The sequence below is a fragment of the Dipodomys spectabilis genome, unplaced genomic scaffold, assembly GCF_019054845.1.
Source record: "Dipodomys spectabilis isolate Male_0828 unplaced genomic scaffold, ASM1905484v1 ptg000230l, whole genome shotgun sequence".
In the NCBI taxonomy this organism is placed as follows: domain Eukaryota; kingdom Metazoa; phylum Chordata; class Mammalia; order Rodentia; family Heteromyidae; genus Dipodomys; species Dipodomys spectabilis.
Genome location: NW_024870907.1, coordinates 2578277 through 2603439, shown reverse-complemented (window position 1 = coordinate 2603439; position 25163 = coordinate 2578277). Strand labels below are relative to the sequence as shown.

Sequence of the window (25163 nt, the reverse complement as noted above, 5' to 3'; positions counted from 1 at the left end):
TTGGTTGAAATCCTTTACTTTTTGATATCAGAAAGTCAAAGATTTCACCCTCAGATTTCTGAACTCGAGTCTGAGGAAGAGATTTGAAGATTGATTACACTTGCACTGAACTCTGCTCACTTCAACCAACTTTCCCTGTTTCACACTACCTCCCTCCCTCCCTCCCTCCCTCCTTCCCTCCCTCCCTCCTTCCTTCCTTCTTTGGATCTTCCTATGTAGCCCAAATTGACTTAAATCCCTGCCTTTTCAGTGAGGGGATTACAGGCGTGTACCACCACACTCCACATTCAACCACTCTGGGTCTGTATCCCACAAGTACCTTTAAGCCCCATCCTCAATGAGGCCTAGTTTGTGACTTTGTTTCCACTCTCACATTCTTTTTCTTTTTCTTTCTTTTTTTTTGGTGCCAGTACTGGGACTTGAACTCAGAACCTGGGTGCTGTCTCTTAGTTTTTTCACTCAAGGCTGATGCTTTACCACTTGAGCCACAGCGTCACTTCCTGTGTTCTGGTGGTTAATTGGAGATAAGAGTCTCACAGACATTCCGTACCCAGGCTGGCTTTGAACTGTGATCCTCAGATCTGAACCTCCTGAGTAGCCAGGATTACAGGTGTAATTGGCACCAGGCTGCTTTTTTTCTTTTTTGCTCAGGGCTAGCACTCTACCACTTTGAGCTACAGGTCCCCTTGTGGTTTTTAGGTAGTTAATTGGAGAAAAAAAAAAGTCTCTCTGGCTTTCCTGCCCCAGGCAGCCTTCAAACCATGAACCTCAGAGCTTAGCCTCCTGAGGAGCCAGCATTAGAGTGAAGAGGTACTGGCGTTAGGAAAATGGAGGAGGAAGGAAACGTCCAGACTTGATCTTCAACAGGTTTGGACGGTTCTCTCCTTGCAGCAGCGAGGGGAGAGCAAGCTTCCCACAGGAGCAGAGGTCGTGCGAGGAGGTGAGCAGGAGCTAAGGTTATGTTGGGTCAGGTCAGGAGTAGTACCTGGCGCAACGGAGCAGGTTACGTCACAAGGGGCAGGTGGCTTATTGATAGCAAGTCAGGGGTAGGTGGGGACCCGTGGCTAGTCCTAGGATGTCTTACCTGGGACGTGGAACCTCCGGAATGAACATTTTACCCAGCATCAGGAGCTTCCTCATGCACCTGGGGTCATGAGACCCAGGTGAGTCCTCCATGCTTACAGCCTCTCCCCTGTGTCTGCCACTAAGGGCTCCCTAGGGAAGCCCCTTCATCTCCCCAATCTCTCTCCACCCCCATGTGTCAAATTCTCTCTGGCTAAAGCCTCTACCCTCCCCCCCCCATTAACAAGCCCTTTGTTTTTCCTTTACAAAACCCAGCCCAAACTTCACGTTATTGTTTACTGCACTAACTAATCTAAATGGTTATTTTTTTTATTACTATTAGGCAATGCACCTTATCATTTGTAGGAACCTGTCATAGCTTGTAAAAATGGGCAAAAGGAGAAAGTTGAGCGAAGCTGTGGCTCAAGTGGTAGAGTGTTCTTTGAGCAAAAGAACTCAGGGACAGAGTTTAAGCCCCACAGCTTAAAAAAAAAGAAAGAAAGAAAGAAAAGGAAAAAAAAAAAAGAGAAAGTTAAGTGAATCATCTCCAAATGTCACCTGTTCACAGCCAGCCAGGGGAGCAGCACTAAAATAATCATACGGGGCTGGGAATGTGGCTTAGTGGTAGAGTGCTTGCCTAGCATGCATGAAACCCTGGGTTCGATTCCTCAGTACCACATAGAAAAGGCCAGAAGTGGTGCTGTGACTCAGGTGGTAGAGTGCTAGCCTTGTGCACAAAGAGGCTCAGGGACAGTGCCTAGGCCCTGAGTTCAAGCCCCAAGATTGGCAAAAAATAAAAATAAATAATAATAATGATAAGGATGACATGCAAATGGAGACCTGAAGGTCTAGGGGATATGGAGAGGCTCAGGAAGACCCCCCCCCCCAAGGGCCCTGGGCTCCAGGGAGGGTACCCAAGGACAAGACCTGTGCTTAGTGGGCGGCCTAGGAAGCCTAGCCCGGGGAGGTTACTGCTCCTACAGCTAAAGCCAAGCTTTGCAGGGTGGTTACTGTCTTTGTAAGATTAAATATACAGGCCAGGTGCCAATGGCTCATGCCTGTAATCCTAGCTACTGAAAAGGCTGAGATCTGAGGATCGCAGGTTTGAAAGCCTTCCTAGTTCCCATATACTACTACATAAAAAGTTAGAAGTGGAGTTGGGGCTCAAGGGGAAGAGCTCTAGTCTTGAACAAAAATGAAGCCGAGTGCCGGTGCCTCAGACCTGTGATCCTAATTACTCAAGAGGCTGAGATCTGAAGATCATGGCTCAAAGCCAGCTCAGGCAGGAAAAGTCTGTGAGACGCTTATCTCCGATTACTCACCAGAAAACTGGAAATGGTACTGTGACTTAGAGTGGTGAACCGGCACTGTGACTTAAAGTAGTAGAGACTAGCCTTGAGCAAAAGTGTTGAGTGACAGAGCCTAGGCCCAGAGTTCAAGTACCATGATGAGAGGGAAGGGGAGGGGGGAGAGTGGTCAGGGAAAACACCCAGTCCCTAAGCAAAAATGGCCAGGGAAAATGACCAGGCCCCAAGACCAGGAAAAAAAATTTAAAAAAATAAAAAAATGAAACCACTGTCAGAATTACAGAAGTGGTTCACATCTATAGTCAGCAGGTTGAAATTTGAGGATCCCTGTTCAAAGCCAACCCAGGCAGATAAATTTGAGATACTTTTAGTTCCAATTTCTACTTCTGGCAAATAGCCAGAAGTGGAAATGTGGTGCAGGTGGCAGAGCACCAGTTTTGGATGAGAAAGCTAAGCGAGAATGTGAGACTGAGTTCAAGCCCCAGACTGAAATACACACTGCCAATAAAATAGAAGAAGTAGAGAGGAAGAGAGTGTTATACATTAGTTAAAATTTGGCCTAAAATGTTTTTTTTAGTATTTTTTGTTTTTGTTTTTTGCCAGTCCTGGGACTTGAACTCAGGGCCTGGGCACTGTCCCTGGGCTTCTTTTGCTCAAGGCTAGCACTCTACCACTTGAGCCGCAGCACCTCTTCTGGCCTTTGTTTATGTGGTACTGAGGAATTGAACCCTGGACTTCATGCCTGCTAGACAAGCACTCTACCCTAAGCCACATTCCCAGCCCTTGGTCTAAAATGGTGGTAAAGTAGTACAATATGTAGTAAAGTGTAGCCCTAGTATGGCTGTATGTGTGCTTGCATACACACACACATAAAAAAATGTATATACACACACAAATAAGTATAGGCATTAAAAGTGAAATAATATTGAAGTGATCTAGCTTAGTACTGGTAGCTCACACCTGTAATCCTAGCTACTCAGGAGGCTGAGATCTGAGGATCATGGTTCAAAGCCATCTGGGCAGGAAAATCCCTGAGACTCTTATCTCCAATGCACCTCAGAAAACCGGAAGTGGCGCTGTGGCTCAAGTGGTAGAGCACTAGCCTTGAGCTGAAGGGCTGAGGGACAGCGCCCAGGCCCAGAGTTCAGGCCCCATGACCAACTAAATAAACAAACAAATAAATAAAATTGAACTGACCTAAGGTCAGATGCCTCCTAGACCGAGGCCTTCCTATCTTTTCTGGCCTAACCTGTGTAGGCTTCCCAGGCTCCCTGACAACCTGGGCCCCACCCTGACTTCCTCTGACTTCACACCACTATGCCCAGAACTTGAGGCCCTGTGTCTGTCCCGTTGGTCCCCACCTCCAAGGCCTATAGGTTTCCAACTTCCCCTCTCTGCCTGGCCGGCGTCACACTGCAGAAACCCAGCGCTCACCCCTGCCGCCTGCCTCTCTGAGCACCAGGAGCTGTCACTCGTGGTGGTTACTGAGCACCGGCTATGTCTGGGCTCTGTGCTGGCTGCGGGAATGTTGAGGACCTCAAAGCAGACAGGCTGCTGCCCTTGGGGAGCCCGCAGCCCACGGGGGTCCCACGGGGGTGGGGTGGGCAGAGAGTGCTTGCGGGTCATGGGTCGGGGCCTGTGGACCTGACCGACACCTGAGTTAACCAATGCACCGTGCACAGCGGCTGGCCCGCATACAACACCGGCGCGTTCAAAGGCCCGGCGGCCTCGCCTGGCCGGCGCAGCACCCGCAGAGGCCCAGCTCTGCAGTCAACAGGCCCGGGAGGGGCGCGAACAGAGGTCAGGCCCTGAGGTTCAAAGGTCGGACCGCTAGGCTTTTATTTCGGGGCTTATCCAGAGGGACGCCATCTTGATCCTTTCCAGGGAGCACACGCGGCCCAGAGCAGGCCAGTGTCCCGCCCGAGGCCACACTGCAGCCTGAGACCAGCGGGTGCGAGGCGGGCCGGGTCCTGACGCCTGGCGGCGGCGCGAGCACCTCCGCCGCTCTGGCCCGGGCGGAAGTGGGCGGGGCGTCTCCGGGCCCGCCCCCATCCCGCACGCTACTGGCTGGTCGCGGTCTGGCTCCGCCCCCGAGGCGACGCGAGGGGCGTGTCCGGGGCGGCAGTGGGGCGGCGGCTGACGGACTCGGTGGTGAAGGAGCGAACCCGGGCTGCGCCACCACCGTCGCCGCCTCCACCGTCGCCGCCTCCACCATCGCCGCCTCCACCATCGCCGCCTCCACCATCGCCGCCTCCGCCGTCACCATGGGGGCCCAGCTGAGCACGGTAAGCGGGAGCGGCGCGGAGGCGGGCGGCGCAGAGACCCGGAGACACTGGGCGCCGGCGCCGGGGGCCGGGGGGCCGCGAGGGGGCGGGTCCTGCGCGGGCCCGTGGAGCTCGGGGCGCCCTCCCCCACTCCCGGGACCCCGCACCTCCTCGCCCGCCACGCACGCCGCGGGCCCGGCGTCTGCGGGGCGTCTCCTCCCCGCGCCCGCCCCGCCCCGGCCCTGCCCGGCGCGGGCGGCGCCCCGCGGGCGGTGACTCACGGGGCCCCCGGCGGGGCCGGGCCGGGGCGGGGCTCGGGGCCGCCGATGGGTGTGCGCGGGCGCACGGCCGAGGGGGAGCCACAGGTGTGCCCGGGCGTGCAAGCGCGACGGGAGAGTGAGGAAGTGCGTGTGGCCAAGCGCGTGCCTGTGTGGCCCGCATGCGAGCAGAAACCCGCGTGCACGCAGACACGCGCGACTGTGTGTGCATGGTGTGAGGACCTGTGCGGAAGCGTGCGGGTGTGACTGCGAGCGTCCACGACGATGAGTGTGTGGCCGGGCATGGGGGCTGTGACCTGAGGATCATGGTTCAAAGCCAGCCTGGGCAGGAAAGTCGGTGAGACTCTTATCTCCAGTGAACCATCAGAAAGCTAGAAGTGGGCTGGGGAGGTGGCTCAGTGGTAGAGTGCTGGCCTGGCACGCATGAAGCCCTGGGTTCTATTCCTCAGTATAGAGAAAGCCAGAAGTGGCACTGTGGCTCCAGTGGTAGAGTGCTAGCCTTGGCAAAAGAAGCTCAGGACAGTGCCCAGGCCCTGAGTTCAAGCCTCAGGACTAGCAAAAAAAAGTTAAAAATGGAAGTGTGGCTCAAGCGGTAGAGCACCAGCATTGAGTTTAAGCCCCTGTACTGGCACGCACACACACAATGAGTGTTGAGGACATAGAAGTGGGAAGGTGTGTCATGTGGGGGTGGTGTTGCTGGACCAGGAGATTGGCCACATCTTGTTTTTTTTTTTTTTTTGGGTCCGGTCGTGGGTCCTGAACTCTGGGCCTGAGCGCTATCCCTCAGCTCTTCAGCTCAAGGCTAGCGCTCTACCACTTGAGCCACAGCGCCACTTCCAGCTTTTTTCTTTTTGCTTATGTGGTGCTGAGGAATCGAACCCAGGGCCTCAGGCATGCAAGGCAAGCGCTCTACCACTGAGCCAACTTCCCAGCCCCTGGCCACATCTTGTCACAAGGAGAATGCTGGTGGCAGGACGTGCTGTAGCCCCGCTGTCACTGCCCTGCAAGGAGGAGCTCTGGCTACCCTGCAGCTCACAGAAGCCGCGTGAGGCTGGGCCAACAGCCCCCTAGAACTCTCCTGACTTGGTCTCCAGCCTGCAGCACTGAGGAAGCCAGGCCCTGACTTTCTGGCTCTGGGGGGGGGGGGGGGGGGCGTGCCGCGCTACCTTCTGTCCCAATTTCTCTAAGGCAGCTGGGTCGGGGTGACACACACCCTGGCTCCTGGGTGTTCTGCTTGCTGGAGTGGGAAGGCCGCCTGGGAAGGATTAGGCTAGCACTGCCTTGGGAGGCCCTGCTCCTCCCTCTCTCCCTCCCTCCAGGGCCTCTCCTTCTACTGCCTCTAGAGGTTTCTTGACAGGCCTGGCTAAGAATGTGGCTAGCCCAGATGCCCCGTCCCCTTCCCTTGGGGCCATTCAGTCCCAGGGACCTAGCCCAGGGCACACCTGAGGCATCACCCAACCCCAGAGTTAACAACTTGGCTGCCAGAGACAGCCCTGTAAACTTTCCTAATATAAATGCTGTCAGTTTGAGGCCCCTCCCAACCCTGCTTTTTGGGGTGACTCACCTGGCTGGAGCTGGTCGCTGTGTCACTGCCTCCGGCACTTGGCTGTTCCGTGAATGTTGACCAGTCCTTGGTCTAGGGTCAGGAGACCACCAACCCTGGCTTCCCTCTGCCCATCGGGAGCCTAGGATTGCCCCTGCCTGTGGCCCTGCTTGGCCCCAAGTGCCCACAGCCCACTCAAGCAGAGAGGGATCCGGCGGCTCCGTGTGCCCTGTGGGTCTGGCGGCTCCGTGTGCCCTGTGGGTCTGGCGGCCCCTGTGCCCTGTGGGTAGCCCCTGGGCTTCTCCATCAGACATCTTATCTAGGCGTTGCAGGCCTCGGGGAGGTCCCCAGGACTTGGTACTCGACTCTGTCAGCCATCTGGGGAGAACACTGGGGGCTTGGCCTGCCATCCTGCATCATCAGCCAAGAGTGCCAGGCCCTGACAGAACCACACACAGGTAGAGTGTAACAGCCGTTTCCAGCAGCCCTTGGCAGCTCCATGCCTGGTTGGTGGCAGACTCCCTGGACCCAGGGAAATAGCTGTGTCTCCTTGGGCCCTGAGGAAGGCTGCTCAGCCATCCACCTGTGTCTAGTCCTGGGTTTCCTTCCCCCTAGCTCCTAGCCTAGCCTGGAAGCCTGCTTACCGCAGGACTTCCTTCATCCCCTCCCACTTCCTCCACTTGGGACTGGGAACGCAGGAAGGTGGGTGCGCAGATCTTGGCCGGACAGCAGGCAGTAGGAAGGTAAGTGAGGCATTGCCTGGGCTTTGCAGGCCCCCGGGTCAGAGAGCTGGCACTGGAGAGGAATGCCAAGGCTGGGCAGGGTGCCCTGTGGGTGGGGAACGGGCTCTGTGGCCCTGGCCTCTGAGTGAGCTGGGGACTCCCTGCAATGCCCGGGGACCCTGGCACCCATCTCCTTCAGCTCCGTGTTGGCAGAAGGAGGAAGGCAGGGTGGCTGCCTGGCTGGGCAGAGCAGGGCCTGCAGGGCGACAGTTGGGGCAGCTGGGAGCAGCTGCCTCAGTGCCCCCTGGTGGCTGGGGTGATCGCCCAGCTGAGGAGGAGCTGGGCACTGCCTTGGCCTCTGCACCTGCCTTCTGTTTACTTGCCCATAGCTGGCGGGGCAGGGGTGGAGCTGGGGATGGGGATGGGGCCTGAGCCTGTGCTTCCCACATACCCCACTCCCGCATGTCTGGTCTGGCTTCAACTTTTGGAGACCAAGCCATCAGCCTTCCTTGCTCCCGGTCATGCTGGGTCCCGCCCTCCACCAGCTGTGCTCTCCACACCCCCCACCCCTGCTTTCCCATGTTGGGCTGCTTACCCCATGGGCCCCCTGCATCAAGCACATTGAAGTGCCCATTGGGGTGTGTAGACTGGGTGACACAGCAAAGTCTGGCCACAGCGGCCTCACCAGATAGGAATTTTTGTTTGTTTGTTTGTTTTTTGGTCGGTGTGGGGCTTGAACTCTGGGCTTGGGTGCTGTCCCTGCACCCTTCAGCTTGAGCCACAGCGCCATTTCCGGTTTTCTAGTGGTTTATTGGAGATAAGAGTCTCACAGAGGTTCCTGCCTGGACTGGCTTTGAACCCCGATCCTCAGATCTCAGCCTCCTGTAGCTAGGATTATAGGTGTGAGCCACTGGCGCCCGGCTCAGATAGGAGTTTTTATACAGAGAAAGTCCACCTCCTCCATTTCAGTGGTCAGGTTCACACCTGTCTCCAGAGCCTTGGTTTCTCCATCTGAGATGTAACAACAGTAGCATCTCTCCATCTCAGCCTGAGGGCTAAGGGAGGCATCGGGCAGAGTGCCCGCTTTTGCTCTGTGCCAAGAATGCCTGTGTCCCCAGCCTGTGTCCCCAGCAGATGCCTGTGTCCTCAGTGGATGCCTATGTTCCCATAAATGCCTGTGTCCTCAGTGGATGCCTGTGTTCCCATGAAAGCCTGTGTCCTCAGTGGACGCCTGTGTCCCTGGGTCTCAGGGGGCCAGGCTGCCTCTGAGAACCATCCAGGGGCTAGGGTGTGTCAGACAAACAGGATGGGCAGAGCTCCACCCTCACTCGGGAGCCATGTGGGCTCTTGCCTTCGTTCTGGAAACTTCCAGACAAAATAACCAACAGAGGGACAAGGGGTAGGGACTGTTATCCCTAACTCATTCCACAAATATCTGCCAGTGCTTCCTACAAGGAACTCACCGCCCAGCTGCTGCTGGTGACAAGATTCACGTGCGGGACCCCACCACCCGCAGAGCCCCTGACACCCGTGGCTCTGCCTGGCCTGCACTTACCACAGGCTGGCGTTTGTAGGCTTGGGGCTGATAGAAAAGTGGGCTGTAAAGTCCTAGCCTTCCCTGAGCCTCATTTGTCCTCTCATTTGTGCACTGAGGCTGTAGGTGGTGTCTGTGTCCCCACTTGGGTCCGGCCGGGGTGGGGTGGGGGGCTATGCTGTGGAACTGGCCTGCCCTTGCCCAGCTGTGCTGGGCCTTCCTTCACCCTTGTCCCCAAGCTGTGGCCCCTGGGGTGTGACCTCCTGTGCAGAGAGCCTTCTGTGGGGTAACCCCCCAGGGGCTCAGTGAGGGGCTGGCTGCACAAAGTCCCGGAGCCCAGATAATTATGGGGGAGGGGCTCTGTGGGCAAGCGGGCCCCCAGCTGGGCTTTGAAGGTAGAATGGGGGTCTGCGCACTCGGGGGAGGGGTGGAGGCTCAATGCCAAGCAGGCTTGACCTGCGGGAGCTTGAGGGCTCTGGGTGGAGCTGCAGAACCAGGGCTGGAGGGTGGCTGGAGGCCTTGTGGGGCGGGGAGGGGTGAGGCTACCTGTGTATTGGCAGAGGCCAGGCTCAGGCCTCGCTGCAGGGGGCAGGATATCGGGTTTGGGACTGGGGCACCGGGCCCTTGTGTCTGCAGCTGGCATGGAAAGAGCGGGACTGGATTGGACCGGAGCCACATCCTGGTCCCACTCCAGCACATTCAATCTCTGAGGCCGCAGGGTGACCCGGAGCAAGGGCAGGTGACTTCCCTCTGCCCCAGTTTCTCTTCTGTAACTCCGTGAGCTCCACACCCCGGGGCTGATGTGGACGACTTGGTAGATGGGTGTCTTTGTAGATGGGTGCCGGCTGGGGCCATGGTCTTTGTCCATTCCTGCCCTTCCTCCCTAGCCCGAGGCGGCCAGTCCAGAAGTCCAACCCCGAGGTCCCGATTGCCCAGACTACTGTGATGAGCTGTGGTCACCCAGCACCAAGTGGGCGGGGTGTGGGTGGGGGGAGTGCCCGGCCGGTCCTCCGTCACGTCAGACCCTCGGGCCACATACCAGAGGCCCCATGGGGTGTGGCCTGGTTCACACCCTGCTTAGACTGCCAGAGAAGCTTTGTTCTGAACCTAACAAAGGCCCAGGGACTTGGCCCGGGAGTTGGAGCCGCTGGGCCCGTCTGGGGCAGGGCCGGGCCTGGCTGGCCTCCGAGCATCGCTGGGGAGACACTGCGCGCACCTGCGCCTCTCAGGTTGCAAATGCCTCCCTGACCCGGGCCCTTCTCATCCCCTCAGACTGAACTGTGGGGGCTGGGGTGGGGCTGGGCCCCCGCAGAGGCCGGGCCTGGAGAATCTATCACACAGCAGAGCCCACCATGGAGCAGACTCCTGAGCCAGGAACTTGAGCTTCCTGTCAGCGGAGGAGAAAAGAGCTGGAGATCTGGATAAGAACACATGGGGGTCACTGGCAGAGAGGAAAGTCAGAGGGCTGGGAAGTGGCTCAGTGGTAGAGCGCTTGCCTTGCATGCATGAGGGCCTGGGTTCGATTCCTCAGAACCACATAAGCAAAGAAAAAAGCCGGAAATGGCGCTGTGGCTCAAGTGGTAGAGTGCTGGCCTTGAACTGAAGAGCTGAGGGACAGCGCCCAGACCGAGTTCAGGCCCCATGACGGGACCCCCCTCCCCCCCAAAAAAAGACAGGAAAGTCAGAGAGAGGTAGCGGGTGCGTGAGAGCTACATTAGCTTAGTTTCGTGGTCACTCCTCCTGGCTTGCTTGTTTTTTTGTTTTTGCTTTTGTCGGTGTGGGGCTTGAACTCTGGGCCTGGGCGCTGTCCCTCAGCTCTTCAGCTCAAGGCAAGCAAGCACCTTACCACTTGAGCCACAGCACCACTTCCAGTTTTCTGGTGGTTCATTGGAGATAAGAGTCTCACAGACTTTCCTGCTTGGGCTGACTTTGAACCATGATTCTCAGATCTCAGCCTCCTGAGTAACTAGGATTGCAGGCGTGAGCTACCAGTGCCCAAGTCGCTTGTTATTTTGAAATTTCAGTTACTGTAAAGATGCGGGAATGTCAACAGTTTCCTCATGTCTCTCTGTAATGTGTGCGCGCGTGTGTGTGTGTGGGGGGGGGACACTTCACTTTGCCCTGAATGCCCCAGTGTTTACCTCCTCAGGGAGAGACCCCCTTTTGCACACCCCTGAGTGAATGATGGGTCAGGAAAGCATCATGGACATAACATTGAGGTCTTGTTCACACGCCCAGTGTCAGCCACACCTTTACAACTGTTTGGGTCTGGTCTGCTATCTGTGGAAGCGCAGGTGGAGACCTTCAGTCATTCTGCCCCTGGCCTTGAGGCTTATGCCATAAACCACTACAAACTGGCAGCTTGAGACAGCAGAAGGGAACTTTCTCCCAGGTGCCACGCCAGACATCCAAGGTCAAGGCAGCAGCCGGGGAGCCTCCACTCCTGTGTGCTGTGTGACCTTGGCTGGTCACTTAGCCACCCTGAGAAAGCCGGGAGACAGTGTTAGTGGCTGGAATGTGATGCTCGGTGGGTTCTGAGTTGGAGTTATCACCTGTTTGTTTATCTAAATAAAGCAAGAACTGACTAAAGGAAAGCAGAAAAAAAAAAAGGAGCAGAGTCACAGTGTCAAGATTAATTTACTCTGAGCTTCCTGTCAGCCGAAGAGAAAAGAGATATGTGTTCAGATGCATAACTTTTAAAAGTCCTTGATCTGAGATAAACGGAGCTTTTTCAGGACCATTTTTCTCACGGTATCCAACACAGTGGCGGGTGAGTGGGGTCACAGCCTCATCTCGGTAGCTTCTCAAAGCCAGTGATTCACACAGAGATAGGAGAACGGGGACAGGGAGCGGGTGTTCTCAGCAGAGCCTGGAGGTGTCCGGATGGGTGAACTGGCATCTGAGGCGGGCTCCTTCCTCCCCGGCTCACCTGGAGGCCCCCTGTCATTTCAGTTGGGGTCCGTGGTGCTCTCGCCCGTCTGGTTCCTCTACAGCTTGTTCATGAAGCTGTTCCAGCGCTCCTCGCCCGCCATCACCCTGGAGAGCCCCGACATCAAGTACCCGCTGCGGCTCATCGACAAGGAGGTGAGGACTGGCACCGCGGTGCCCGGGCCAGCGCCTCCTCCCACACCCGCGCTGTTCCCCGTGTTAGCTGACACCACGTGGGGGTGACGGGCTCAGACGCAGTCTCTGATGCGCTCGCGTCCCACTGGAAGCCCACATGAGTGGCGGCCCCTCAGGACTTTGGGGCCCTCTCCCCACTTAGCAGGAAAGGCTGCTGAGTGATCCTGGTTAGGCCTGGACCTGTGTCAGCCTCTGTGGCCTTGGGTGCCCCCCCTCACCCCTAGGTGGCGCTCTTCCGGCCCAGCCCTATGATGGCGTCTCAGACCACCTCCTCTCCTGCCGCTGCCCCCGCCAGGCTGCTTCCTTCCTTAACTCCCCTCCAAGGCTGCCTCCCCCTAGACTATTTCTGGCCACTCCAGTTGCCTGCAGGGGGCGTGGCAGGAAAAACTGAGTCACAGCAAAGAAAGCCATCGGCTCTCAGCCAGCCAGGCCTCTACCCTGCCCTGTGCCCAGCAAGTCCAGCCCACATCCCTGCAAGGCACTGCGCAGACCTCCCCGGGAGGGCCGGCCGGAGTCCCAGGGACTCCTAGAAATGGGGGAAAGTTCCAAACAAAGGGAGTCCCTCCCCTGGAGACCACGCCTGCCCTAACCTTACTGTCCACACTGTGGCATAGTGTGTTTAAGCCTGGTTTGTTTTTCTGTGTAGGTTCTGGGGCTTGAACTCAGGCCCCCATGCTCTCCTTTAAAGCTAGGACTCCACAGCTCCACTTCCCACTTTTGTGTGTGTGTGAGTGTGTGTGTGTGTGTGTGTGAGTGAGTGAGTGAGTGTGTGCGCACGCACTCGCTAGTCCTGGGACTTGAACTCAGGGCCTGAGGGCTATCTATCCCTGAGCTTTTTTCTCCTAAGGCTAGTGCTCTAGTGCTTTGAGCAACAGCTCCATTTCTGGCTTTTTGGTGGTTCACTGGAAATGAGAGTCTCAGGGATTTTCCATCCTTGTCTGACTTTGACTGCGATCCTCAGATCTTAGCTCCTGAGTAGCTAGGATTACAGGCGTGAACCCCCAAAGCTCCTGGCTCATTTCCACCTTTTTTTTTTTTCCATGCTGGTGTTGGGGCTTGAACTCAGGGCCTGAGCACTGTCCCTGAGCCTTTTGGCTCAAAGCTAGTGCTCCACCCCTTGAGCTACAGTTCCACTTCTGGCATTTTCAGTGGAGATAATCTTACAGACTTTACTGCCCAGGCTGGCTTCAAACATCAATCCTCAGATCTCAGGATTACAGGTCTCTAGGATTACAGGTATGAGCCGCAGCGGCCCGCAGCCTGGTTTTTTGTTGTTTTGTTTTTGTTTTTTTGAGTCTGCGCTTTTATTAGCCTCAAATAGCTATATAAGGGGTTTCATATAGTTGTAGCCATACATACAGTGTACCTTCATCTCCCTCATCTTCTCTCTCTCTCCTGCCCTGCTTTGTAACCTTTTTTCAATGTTCTTTCCTTTGTTACTAGTTTTTAATTGTAGAACTAAGGGGTGATTGTGGTGCTCACTATAAATATTCACTGTGAGAGCTGGAAATGTGGCTTTGTGGTAGAGTGGTTGCCTAGCATGTATGAAGCCCTGAGTTCCATTCTGCAGTACCACATAAACCAAAAAAGCCAGAAGTGAAGCTGTGGCTCCAGTGGTAGAGCGCTAGCCTTGAACAAAAGAAGCTTAGAAGCCGGGCACCAGTGGCTCATGCCTGTAATCCTAGCTACTCAGGAGGCTGAGAGCTGAAAATCTCGGTTCAAAACCAGCCCGGGCAGGAAAGTCCGTGAGACTTTTATCTCCAATAATCCACCAGAAAACTGAAGTGGTGCTGTGGCTCAAGCGGTAGAGCGCTCACCTTGAGCTGAAGAGCACAGGGACAGTGCCCAAGCCCAGAGTTCAAGCCCCATGACCAACCAAAAAAGAAGAAGAAGAAACTTAGAGACAGTGCCCTGGCCCTGAGTTCAAGCCCCAGGTCTGGCCAAAAAAAATTCATTTGTGTAATGTGAGTGGCCCCTCCCCCATCCCACCACTGCCGCGCTCAGAGGCCCGTGGAGGGAGCCCAGCCGCGCCAGGTCTGCTTCTGCGTCGCACATGCGCACAGGGGCAGGGGTGTGCACACCTGAAGCCTGCCACTGTCCCCACAGAGGCCTGGTGCTGGCTGGTCCAGGCCAGCAGCCGGGCTCCCCGGGGCGCCTGCCAGGGCCTCTGGCTTGCAACACCGTCCCTCCTTTCTGGTCTTCCGAAAATGTCTGATAGCGAGGGTCCGACCTTGATCCACAGGACCGATCAATAGTCCTGGACTCTGCTCCTGGGGCCTTGATGCTTTGTCTGCCGCTAGCACAAAGGTTCTGGGGAGGCAGCCAGAGGCCTGGGTCTTGGGGGAAAATGGCCACTGCAAGTCAGGGCCTCCCTGGCACTACCTCCGCTCCATCACAGCCTCCCCGGAACTTCCAGTCACCCTACATGGCAGCCGCTGTGTGCTGCAGAGGACACTCTCCAGCTCGTGCTGTTCTGCCCGTCTGTGGGTCTTGGCTTATGTGTGAGCAAGGCCTACAGCCGCCTGCCTGTCTCCTGGCCAGGCTCGTACCAGCAGTCAGGGCGCTGGTGCTGGTCCTGGCTCTGATTGCTCACTGTACAGAGTCTGTCTGCATGGCTCCAGGGTCTACCTGCTGACCACGTCTTGTGCCAGCCTGGGCAGGCCGTGGGCACTGGCCTCTGGCCAGATGCGGGCTTTCCAAGGTGGCAGTGAGCCCACAGCCCACTTGTCAAGGAATTCCAAGTACAGAGGCTTCCAGAACTTTCTCTCCTGGCCAGGGCCTAGTCAGGTGTGGCCTTGTCTCAGCTCTGTCCCATTGAACGCCTGTCCATGCTGAGGAGCTGCCCCCCTCCCCCCTTCTAGGACGTCTGGACTCTTCTCATCGTGGGACTGTGGATGGGGTCGCTGTTCCTCAGATACGTGGGGGCGTGCGCCCCTGCGTGCCAGCAGCCTCATTTCCCGTGGAACACGGGGGGCGGGCATGGGGTGGGTGGCCCCCGCCCCGTGAGCCCTCAACAGCTCTGGCCTCCTCCCCGCAGATCCTCAGCCACGACACTCGGCGCTTCCGCTTCGCGCTGCCCTCCCCCCAGCACATCCTGGGCCTCCCCATCGGTGAGTCCTGTTCCCCCCTTCTGCCCCCCCCCCCCGCCAGCCAGGCCAGAGAGGTGGGCAGAGTGGGGGAGGAGGAGGCCTTGAACGGTGGCCTCCGCTAGGAGGGGAAGGCCCGAGGTCCCCGCTGGTGGCACCTGCACATCCGAAGTCAAGTTCTGGGACATGTGGGGATCCCCCCCCCCCGTGGGAGGTGGTTGGGGAGCAGAACCTGCAGTGACCCTGCTGCACCCCACAGGCCAGCACATCTATCTCTCTACTCGCATTGACGGGAACCTGGTCATCCGGCCCTACACCCCGGTCTCCAGTGATGATGACAAGGGCTTCGTGGACCTGGTGGTCAAGGTGAGGGTTAGAGCGTATTCGACTTTGCCACGCAGACATCCAGGTACAGCGAACAAAGAAAAGGTTGATTGCTGGTGAGGGAGCCGGCAAGACCCTTTCCCACAAGAGAGGAGTGAGAAGCAGCCCTGGCTTTTTTTGTTTTTTGGGGGTCTGGTCTTGGGGCCTGAACTCTGGGCCTGGGCGCTGTCCCTCAGCTCTTCAGCTCAAGGCTAGCGCTCTACCACTTGAGCCACAGCGCCATTTCCGGCTTTTTTTTTCTTTTTGCTTATGTGGTGCTGAGGAATTGAACCCAGGGCCTCAGGCATGCAAGGCAAGCGCTCTACCACTGAGCCACCTTCCCAGCCCAGCCCCGGCTATTGTCTGAGGTGACCTGTATACCCTGCTGAAGCTAGGAGGGGCTAGGAGTGCAGACCCCAGTGTGGAGGTGAGGGCCAGGGGCTTCATCATGGTAGACTAGGATCTATGGCTGCTGCCCGAGTAGTAGATAAGGGTCCTGAAGGTGCCCAGAGCTGAAGGTCACTCTCAGGGGCTCTTGCTGCCTTATAGGGTGGCAGCTGCCCAGAGGAGTGCCATCCCAAGGCAAAGGGGGCTGGAGGCTGAGTATTTACTGCCTTTACTACATGGGTCTAGTGTTGCCTAAGAAAGGAGCGTGCCAAGCTGTGGAGCGGGGAAGGAGCGTGCTAAGCACGGGAAGGGAGCTCACCGGGCTAACAGTGAGTCCCCAGGGCTGGGGCGGGGAGGCGGGTGGGGGTGGGGTATATGAGGCATGCCCAGGAAGCAAGGTGAGGCCCCAGCGGGCATCAGCAGGTGAAGGGAAGAGGCGTGAAGGCCCAGAGGGCACCTAGAGGGGTGGACAGGAGGAAGGAGCAGTCAGCAAGGCCATCTGGACCTTGGCAGCCACGGCCTGGTCTGGCACCTTGTCCAGAAGCAAAGAGGAGATGGTGAGGGACAGAGCACCTGTGGGTGTCAAAGCCACCCAGAGGGAACGGGGTGGGGGGGACACGGGGGAACGCATGGCCATACCCCTCCCTGTGCTGTGGCCAGGGACCCCCGACCCGAGGGTCGGCACTGCCCCTCCCGGCCAGCCTCTGTCCCCGTCCCCCTCCAGAGAAGCCAGCCCAGCCCTGGGCAGGGCGCAGCTGCCCTGTCTCCCCATCTCCGCGGGCGGTGGGGTCAGAGCCCCACTCCCTTCCCAGGGCGGCACCCCCAGGGACGGGAAGGGAGCTGTTCCAAGAAGGGAGATTTTATTTTTTTATTTTATTTATTTTTTTTGTCGGTCGTGGGGCCTGAACTCTGGGCCTGGGTGCTGTCCCTCAGCTCTTCAGCTCAAGGCTAGCGCTCTCCCACTTGAACTACAGCACCACTTCCACTTTTTCTGCTCATGTGGTGCTGAGGAATCGAACCCAGGGCCATATGCATGCAAGGCAAGCACTCTACCACTGAGCCACCTTCCCAGCCCCGAGATTTTATTTTTTGTTGGTCTTGGGGTTTGAACCCTGAGCCTGGGCACTGTTGCTCAGCTCTTCAGCTCAAGGCAGGTGCTCTACCACTTGAACCACAGCACCACTTCCAGTTTTCTGGTGGTTAGTTGGAGATAAGAGTTTCACAGACTTTCCTGCCAGGGCAGGATCCTCAGATCTCAGCCTTCTGAGTAGCTATGATTACAGGCGTGAGCCACCGGTGCCTGGCTAGAGGGGGATTTGACAGCCACACAAAATGCAAAGCCCTGAGCAACCTGGGGGTATGGCTGGGCCCTGCCAGGGCCTCTGCTGCGCTAACTCCCTTGTGGGTCCCTGAGCTGAGTCTGGGGCATCTGTGCCCACTGAGCCCTCTGGCTGGCTTCTTGTTGCTCCAGCCAGGGTTCTGTTTGAGAGGCGTTGTGAGTGCCAAGTTGTGGGGGGCAGGACGTGGACTGTGGGGTGCCATGGACAAGGCCACACGCGGCCTGCCACTGTGGTCAGGGCTTGCCTCAGACCTGCGCCGGAGATGAGGCCGGAACGTGTGTCTCCTCGCAGGTTTATTTCAAGGACACGCACCCCAAGTTCCCGGCCGGAGGGAAGATGTCACAGTACCTAGAGAACATGAAGCTGGGCGACACCATTGAGTTCCGGGGCCCCAACGGGCTGCTGGTCTACCAGGGCAAAGGTGACCCGGGTGGGGGTCCCCAAGACTGGAGAGCTAGCACCCCAGGTGTCCACCCGCCCGAACCTGCTCTGTCCTCTCAAGCCTCGGTCTCCCCTTCTGCCCTCTGGGGCTCACCCACCCCAGGGTTGCTGACCAGCCACTCTTGGGAGCCCCTCACGCACCCCACAGAGCCCTCACCCAGCAGCACAGTGCCTGATACAGGCAGAAGGCCTGAGGGGAGCCGTCGCTCACTACCCCCTCGCCCCAGTGGCTCCTTGTGGGGTCCCAGGTCCCCCACCTTCCTGGGACCTCCAGGCCCCAGCAAAGTGTGTCTGGGTGCCGTCTCACCCCTCTTCATCCTTCAGGGAAGTTTGCCATCCGTCCAGACAAGAAGTCCAACCCCGTCATCACGACGGTGAAGTCTGTGGGCATGATCGCAGGGGGCACAGGTAAGGCCGAGCCCGTGAGGTCTGGTCAGGCTGTAGCAGGCCCAGGGCCCTGTATCCTAGCACCGGCCTGTGAGGGGGCTGGTCGCAAGTGCTCACGGGATGCCCGGTCCCCTTCTGCAGGCATCACGCCAATGCTGCAGGTGATCCGTGCCATCATGAAGGACCCGGATGACCACACCGTGTGTCACCTGCTCTTTGCCAACCAGGTGAGTGGACAGGGCCTTGACAGCTCAGTGGCGATGCCAGGTGGCAGGACTGAGGCGTGGCTGGTGTGCTGAGCTTTCTCTGCACTCCAAGCCCAGGACTCTGTGCCAGCCTGCTGCGTGAAAGGCGGAGCTGTCCCCCGCGGGCGACACCCCTCCTCTGAACAAGCCGGTGGCTGGGTGTCACAGGGCTTTTTCGGGTTCAGGATTTTGTGACTATGTGAGTTTGATAATGAAGTCTCATTGGGGAAGCTGCTGCCCGCCCGCCCCTCCCCCTCCGCCACTTTGCCCAATAGGGCTCAGGCCCTGGTCAGACATGGTTCAGCCATCTGACAGGTGCTAAGCCCCCGGGGAGGTCCCTGGTCCTCAGCACAGAGGCAGGCTCCCTTCCTCCACCAGGAGGAACGCACGGCTTGGGGGAAAGGGTAGAAGCTGGCTGGAGGGGGGCGGGGGAGTGGACAGTTAGTCCTGGAGGCTGAGTTCAAGTCCGGAGACCCTCAGACGCCCTTACCTGGGCAGGATGCCTCCACCCTGCCCTTATGATAACCTTTGTGTCAGTACTGGCTCAAGCTCAGGGCCCGGCCACCGTCACTTGGCTTTGTGCTCAAGGCTGGCGCTCTCCCTCCTGAGCCACACATCCACTTCTATCTTTTTGCTAGTTAATAGGAAATAAGTGTCTGATAGACTTTTTTCTGCCCAGGATGGCTAGGATTATAGGTATGTGCCAGTAGCGAGTGCCCAGCTTAAAATAATGTTTAAATAGATCAAAGATTTATTAGTACCAGGTGAGCCAGGTATGGTCATGCATACCTGTAATCCCGGTTCTCAGGATGGTGAAGCAAGGAGGATCAGGAGTCCCAGGCCAGCCTGGACTACAGAGCAAGTGTCCAGGAAGGGGTGACCTGGCCTGTGACCCGTGGGCAGTGGAGAGCTGGGGGGAGGGTGGGCTGCACTCCCTGGACTTCGACGCCAGGCCTCGCCCAGCCCTGGCGAGTGCCTGCATCTTCCAGTTTTTCTGCCTGTCCTCTCCTCGCTGTGCTGTGTGCTCTCCCCAGTCAGGAAGTTCTCAGGCCCCAGCTTTGAAGCGTGTCATAGGCAGTGTCAACAGGGCTGGCCAGCCGTGGCCGCCATCTCCTGCGACCGATTGTGGCCCATGGCAGTGTGGTGACCACCGCTGGGCTCGAGTCTGTTTGCTGATCGCATGGCCTGTCCCCTCCCCTGCAGACCGAGAAGGACATCCTGCTGCGGCCGGAGCTGGAGGAACTGAGGAATGAGCACTCAGCTCGCTTCAAGCTCTGGTACACGGTTGACAAAGCCCCCGAAGGTGAGTGGGGGAAGCAGCAGGCTGGTGGGCATGGGGGGATCCCAGAGGGCGGCAGGGCCGGCCTGGGGCTTTCCGCTGGGCCCCGCCCCTCGGAGGTGTGCTGTGCACAGGCGGCTGCTTTGGCTTTCTGCCTTCCCTCTTCTCACCAGCCCTGAGATGGGGCTTGGCGGAAGCTCTGGTTCCCCTCGTCCTGCCAGCCCAGGTAGAGGTCAAGACTTACTACTGACCAAAGAAAAAGGGGGGATAGCCCCCAGGCCCGAGTCAAGCCCTAATATTGGCACAAAAAGGTGGGGCAGGGGCGGGGTGGAGTACCTTCATTCTTCTTTGCTGTAAGAAAAGCAGCAGTGCTGATGCCCTAGGGTGTGGCTCTCCGTGGGGAAATGGTGGGGATTGGGGTAAAAAGAGCTTGTTTTGGCGGTACTGGGATTTGAACTCAGGGTCTCGTTTGTTAGGCAGGTACTATACCACTTAAACCTTGCTTCCAACCCCTTTTTGCCTTAGTTATTTTTGGGATCAGGTGTCCTACCACTGCCGGGATGATGATCCTCTTGTTTACACCTCTTGTATAACTGGAACTCCAGGCATCACAGACACCACTGGGCTGTTTGACTGAGATAGGGATCTTGCAAACTTTCTCGGTCCCGCTGACCTTGAACTGTGGTCCCCCTGATCACTACCTCAGCAGTAGCTGAGTAGCATGAACCACCACACCCTGGTTTTGCCCGTAAGGCCTCCTCTCAGCCCTGGCCTGGGGTAGGAGCTGGTCCCCCCCAGGCTGAGCTGAGCTCAGGTCACGCAGAGGCTTCTGTGTCCCAAGGCCTCAGGCTGAGCTGGCCATCGGGCACTGGACCTGGTAGCAAAGAAAGGAACATTTGCCTTGCACTGTGGCTGGAAAGTGGGGAACAGAAGACAAGGCACCCCAGCCCTGCTCTTTTTTTTGGGGGGGTCCGGTCATGAGGCCTGAACTCTGGGCCTGGGCACTGTCCCTCAGCTTTTCAGCTCAAGGCTAGAGCTCTACCACTTGAACCACAGTGCCACTTCCGGCTTTTCTTCTTCTGTGGTGCTGAGGAATCAAACCCAGGGCCTCAGGCATGTAAGGCAAGCGCTCTACCACTGAGCCACTTTCCCAGCCCCTAGCCCTGCTCCTCTGATGGGGCTTCCTAGCTCAGGCTTAGCCTGAGGGCCCAGCGGGGGAGGCTGGTGCTGCCCCTGGTGGCCGTCTGTGGAAGCGCAGTCGTGGGCGGGATTTCCCCACACTGGTGGGCACCCAGGACGGGCACAGCCTCTCTGCACTTCCCACCTGGGTGTGTCCCGCTCTCTCCCAGCACTCAGACTGACTGACAGGTCCCCAGAGCCACATCCAGTTCACGCAGGAAGAAAAATGCACTGTCCAGAACACAGGCGTGAACAGCCCCGCGTCCCACCTGTGCACAACAGACAGGGCACGTGCCGCTCACTCCCACCCAGTCTTTCCACGTCTGTCCGGCAGCCCACATCATCCTAGCTACTCAGGAGGCTGAGATCTGAGGATCGCAGTTCAAAGCCAGCCCTGGCAGAAAAGCCCCTGTGAGATCTTATCTCCACTTGAACATCAAAAAAGCTGAAAGTGGCGCTGTGGCTCACGTGGTAGAGACTGGCCTTGAGCACAAAAGCTCAGGGACAGAGCCCAGGCCCTGAGTTCAAGCCCCACAACCAGCAAAAAAAAAAAAAAAATTCTTGGCTGTCTGTGCCTTGTTCTAGAAGGATTTAAGGTAGCTCAGAGACTCACATGGTGAGTTTGAGGAGGAAGGAAACTGGGAGTGGAGTTAAAACAAGGACAGGCCTTGGAGTGGAGCGGGCAATGGCAGATACACAGACATGGACAGGCGGCGATGTGCGCGAGCCTTCCGCAGGCCGGGCGTCTTGTTCAGAGGTTCCCAGCGGCCAAGGTGAAAAGGAACTCTGGACAGTCCTCCGCTCATGGTATTTATGACAAAAAGAGGGCCTTATTGTTCAGCACAGATGACTCTAGTCCCAAGGCCAGCTGGCCCCTGGTGCCCCCAGGACCTCGCAGATGTGGGGTGTGGTGCAGTGAGAGTCGTCCATCTAGACAGGCGGCTGTGTTAGCCTTTGTGATCCGCACCCTTGCTGGGCCCGCCGTGAGGACTTGGAAACATTCTCAAGACAGGGACAAGCCAGAGCTGCTCCTGGGTGTCCAGACTGGGGGAGTCGGGGCAGGAAGCTCCACCAGCCGTAGCCCATCCTAGGGGGGGGCGCCCCGAGGCTGTTGGGCCCTACAAGCCTATCCCAGGCCTCCCTGAACCCTCTGAAGCCACGCCTGAGCACGTACCTGGGCGGCCGCGAGCCCACCAGGCAGAGCCCAGGGTCAGGTGCCCACCGCAGGACCAGGAGTTGGGTGCCCCTCTGAGCAGCCCCCGTTGGCAGGTCTGCTTCTGGAGGGTCGATGTTAGAGCAAAACCATTCCTAGCCCACTTGGGCATCATGAGAGGGTGCCCCCTCCCCCACGCCCTCTAGTCTTTATTGACTGAGCCGACTACTTTGTGGCAGGCGCTCGCTTGGTTCCAGAACACACTGGATAAGCCCACCCCTGGTGGGCCAACTTCCTGGTGCGGAGGCGTCTGACGATGAGTCTCTGCCCTGGGCTGGGGCTTAGCATGCTTGAGGCCCCAGCGCCATCCTAGCACTGAAAAGACAGACATCCTGCCAGGAGGCCTGAAGGACCTGTGCTCAGTGCGTGACTAGCGACCGCAGGGCAGAGCCTGAGGCACGCGCAGGGGCGGTCCTCCTCCTAGGAGGGACAGCACTGGAGTCACCATGGGGGGCGGGGAGAGGCGGCCTAAGCGTCTGGGGTGTTGGGGGGTCTGTGCTACTGTGGCCCCATCTCTGCGCCTGGTCTGCCCACAGCCTGGGACTACAGCCAGGGCTTCGTGAACGAGGAGATGATCCGGAACCACCTCCCGCCCCCTGGCGACGAGCCTCTGATTCTGCTGTGCGGCCCCCCGCCCATGATCCAGCTGGCCTGCCTGCCCAACCTGGAGCGCGCCGGCCACGCCAAGGAGCGCTGCTTTGCCTTCTGATGGCCCCGCCCCACGCCACCCTGCGCTTGCCCACCCCACGCCAGGCCGCGAGGGGCACCCCGGGAGCAGGGCTGTGTCAGCTCCTCTGCCACCAGCCGTCTGCGGGGTAGTTCCTGCCTGTTCCCACCCATCCTGTGACCCCCCCCCCCCCCGCCGTCCACCTGTGTACCCCCTCCCGCCACGGCAGTGATAGAAGGGAATGGGGAGGGGGGCCCCTTCCCACCTGCCCCAGGCCAGGCCGGCCTCCCCTGATCCCTGCCCCACACAACACTACCGGTCCCCTCGGAGGGGTGGCTGCAGGGGAAGAGGCCCGGACCAAAGGCCTGAGGCCCTGTGGACCCCAGCACCCCAAGACTCTTAGGCTGCTTGAGAGTCGCAAGCTGGAGACCCAGCACAGGGTGGTGGACTTGAGGGTCCTGGCTCAGCCCAGGGCCAGCTGCCCTGGTGGCAGAAGCAGAGCCTCGGTTCGGTCCCGGCCCGGGAAGGGGTGTGAGCAGACACCCCACGTTGCCTTAGCTGACACTGGCCAGCCTCCCGCCCGCCCAGCGCTCTCCTCTCATGATGAGCAGGAGTTGAAGTAAAACGTTGCCAACAGTCACCCACTGTGCCTTTGTGTGTGCACCGGCTGGGGCAGAGTCATCAAGATGTGTCCTCAGGCCTGTCAGGCCCCCTGCGACCCTGGGGTGACAGCCTGGAGCCGAGGGGTCCTCTCCCACCTCCTGCTGGCAGACCGAGGCCAGGAGGCCTCCTGGTTGGAGACAGGCCTGTGGCTCCCTTTCTCGTTAGTGTCCAGGTGCTGGGGACCGGCCACGGGGCCCTGCCCGCCCTGCTCCCTGGCGCTCAGCTTCTACTGGGAAAGAGTCAACATTGACATCTTTTTTTCTTTTTGTCCATTGTGGGGGCTTGGACTCAGGGCCCGGGCGCTGTCCCTCAGTTCTTTTGCTCAAGACTAGTGTTCTACCACTTTGAACCACAGTGCCACTTCTAATTTTCTGGGGTTAACTGAAGGTAAGAGTCTCACAGACTTTCCTGCCTGGGCTGGCTTCAAGCCAGGATCCTCAGTCCTCAGCCTCCTGAGTTGCTAGCATGACAGGCGTGAGCCACCACCACCCATCCGGCGACACAGGTCTTTTTTAAGATGGCCACTTAAGCTGGGCACTGGTGGCTCATGCCTGTAATCCTAGCTACTCAGGAAGCTGAGATCTAAGGATCAAAGTTCAAAGCCAGCTTGGGCAGCAAAGTCTGTGAAACTCATCTCCAATAAACCACCAGAAAACCGGAAGTGGCTTTGTGGCTCAAGTGGTAGAGCACTCACCTTGAGCTGAAGAGCTGAGGGACCACGCCCAGGCCCAGAGTTCAAGCCCCACAAATGACAAAAAAAAAAAAAGAGAGACAGAGCCCCCTAGATCAAGCTGGGAAGGGGAAGAGGCCCTGGCCCTCTCCTCTAGTCTGTTTGCTGCGTGTGAAGCGGGCAGGTGAACTCGTGTATACCGCCCCACCCTCCCACCAGGGGGCGCTCACCTGGAGCGCTGTCTGCAGCCGCCCTTCACGGCAAGGGAGGAAGCAGGTGCGCACGTCCTCACCACCCGCCAACACCAGTGCTTCATGCCTGTAATCCGAGCGGTAACCCCATGGATCAAGGTTTAAGACCAGCCTGGGCCTTGGAGTCCCTGCGGGATTCTTCAGTTATCCAGCAGAAAGTTGAGTTAGAACTGGCTCAAATGGAGAGCACCATTGAGCCACTGAAGCGGGACAGGATGGGAGGGGGGGAGTCCTACCTACATTAGGATGGCAAGAAGAGAAAGAATTCATGTCAGGCGCTGGTGGCTCACACCTGTAATCCTAGTTACTGAGGAGGCTGAGATCTGAAGATTGAGGTTCAAAGTCAGCTAGGACAGGAAAGTCCATGATAGTCTTACCTCCACCAAATTACCAAAAAAGCTGGAGGTGGAGCTGTGGCTCAAGTGGTAGAGTGCTAGCTAGCTTTTTGTTTTGTCGGTCATGGGGCTTGAACTCGGCCTGGGCGCTGTCCCTCAGCTCTTCAGCTCAAGGCTAGCGTTCTAGGCTAGCGTTCTACCACTTGAGCCACAGCGCCATTTCTGGTTTTCTGGTGGTTCATTGGAGATAAGAGTCTCACAAACTTTCCTGCCCAGACTGGCTTTGAACCATGGTCCTCAGCACTCAGCCTCCTGAGTAGCTAGGATTACAGGTATGAGCCACTGGCACCTGGCAGAGAGCCTAGGCCCCAAGTTCAAGCCCCATGATGGCCCCCCCATCAAAATAAAAACATGCATGCCTCCCTTGAGCCTATGTCCCCAGAAGATGACCAGTGGGAGGAGTGGGGACATGCATTTGTCCAGATGCCCAAACACAGCTGGGCTCCTGGGCTCTGCCATCGGGTGCCATTATCTGAGACTGCCACAACTCTTGGGCAATTTTTTTTTGCCAGTCCTGGGACTTGAACTCAGGGCCTGGGCACTGTCCACTGACAGGCTGCTTTTGCTCAAGGCTAATACTCATCACTAGAGCCACAGCGCCACTTCCTGCTTTTTTTTTTTTTTTTTTTTGTCGGTCGTGGGGCTTGAACTCGGCCTGGGCGCTGTCCCTCAGCTCTTCAGCTCAAGGCGAGCGCTCTACCACTTGAGCTACAGTGCCACTTCCGGTTTTTTTTCTGGTGGTTTATTGGAGATAGGAGTCTCAC

General features: G+C 57.9%; 1 protein-coding gene across 1 annotated transcript; it reads left to right on the top strand.

Annotated features, from left to right (window-relative positions):
• Window positions 1–4508: 4508 nt before the first annotated feature.
• On the top strand, window positions 4509–23060 carry LOC122123623 (NADH-cytochrome b5 reductase 3). Its single transcript, XM_042698013.1, has 9 exons — window positions 4509–4654; window positions 11663–11794; window positions 14871–14943; window positions 15179–15285; window positions 17301–17430; window positions 17775–17858; window positions 17979–18064; window positions 19286–19385; window positions 22290–23060. Exons 1-9 carry the CDS (start codon window positions 4634–4636, stop codon window positions 22460–22462), a joined length of 906 nt encoding a protein of 301 aa, XP_042553947.1. The 5' UTR covers window positions 4509–4633; the 3' UTR covers window positions 22463–23060.
• The last annotated feature ends 2103 nt before the right edge of the window (window positions 23061–25163 follow it).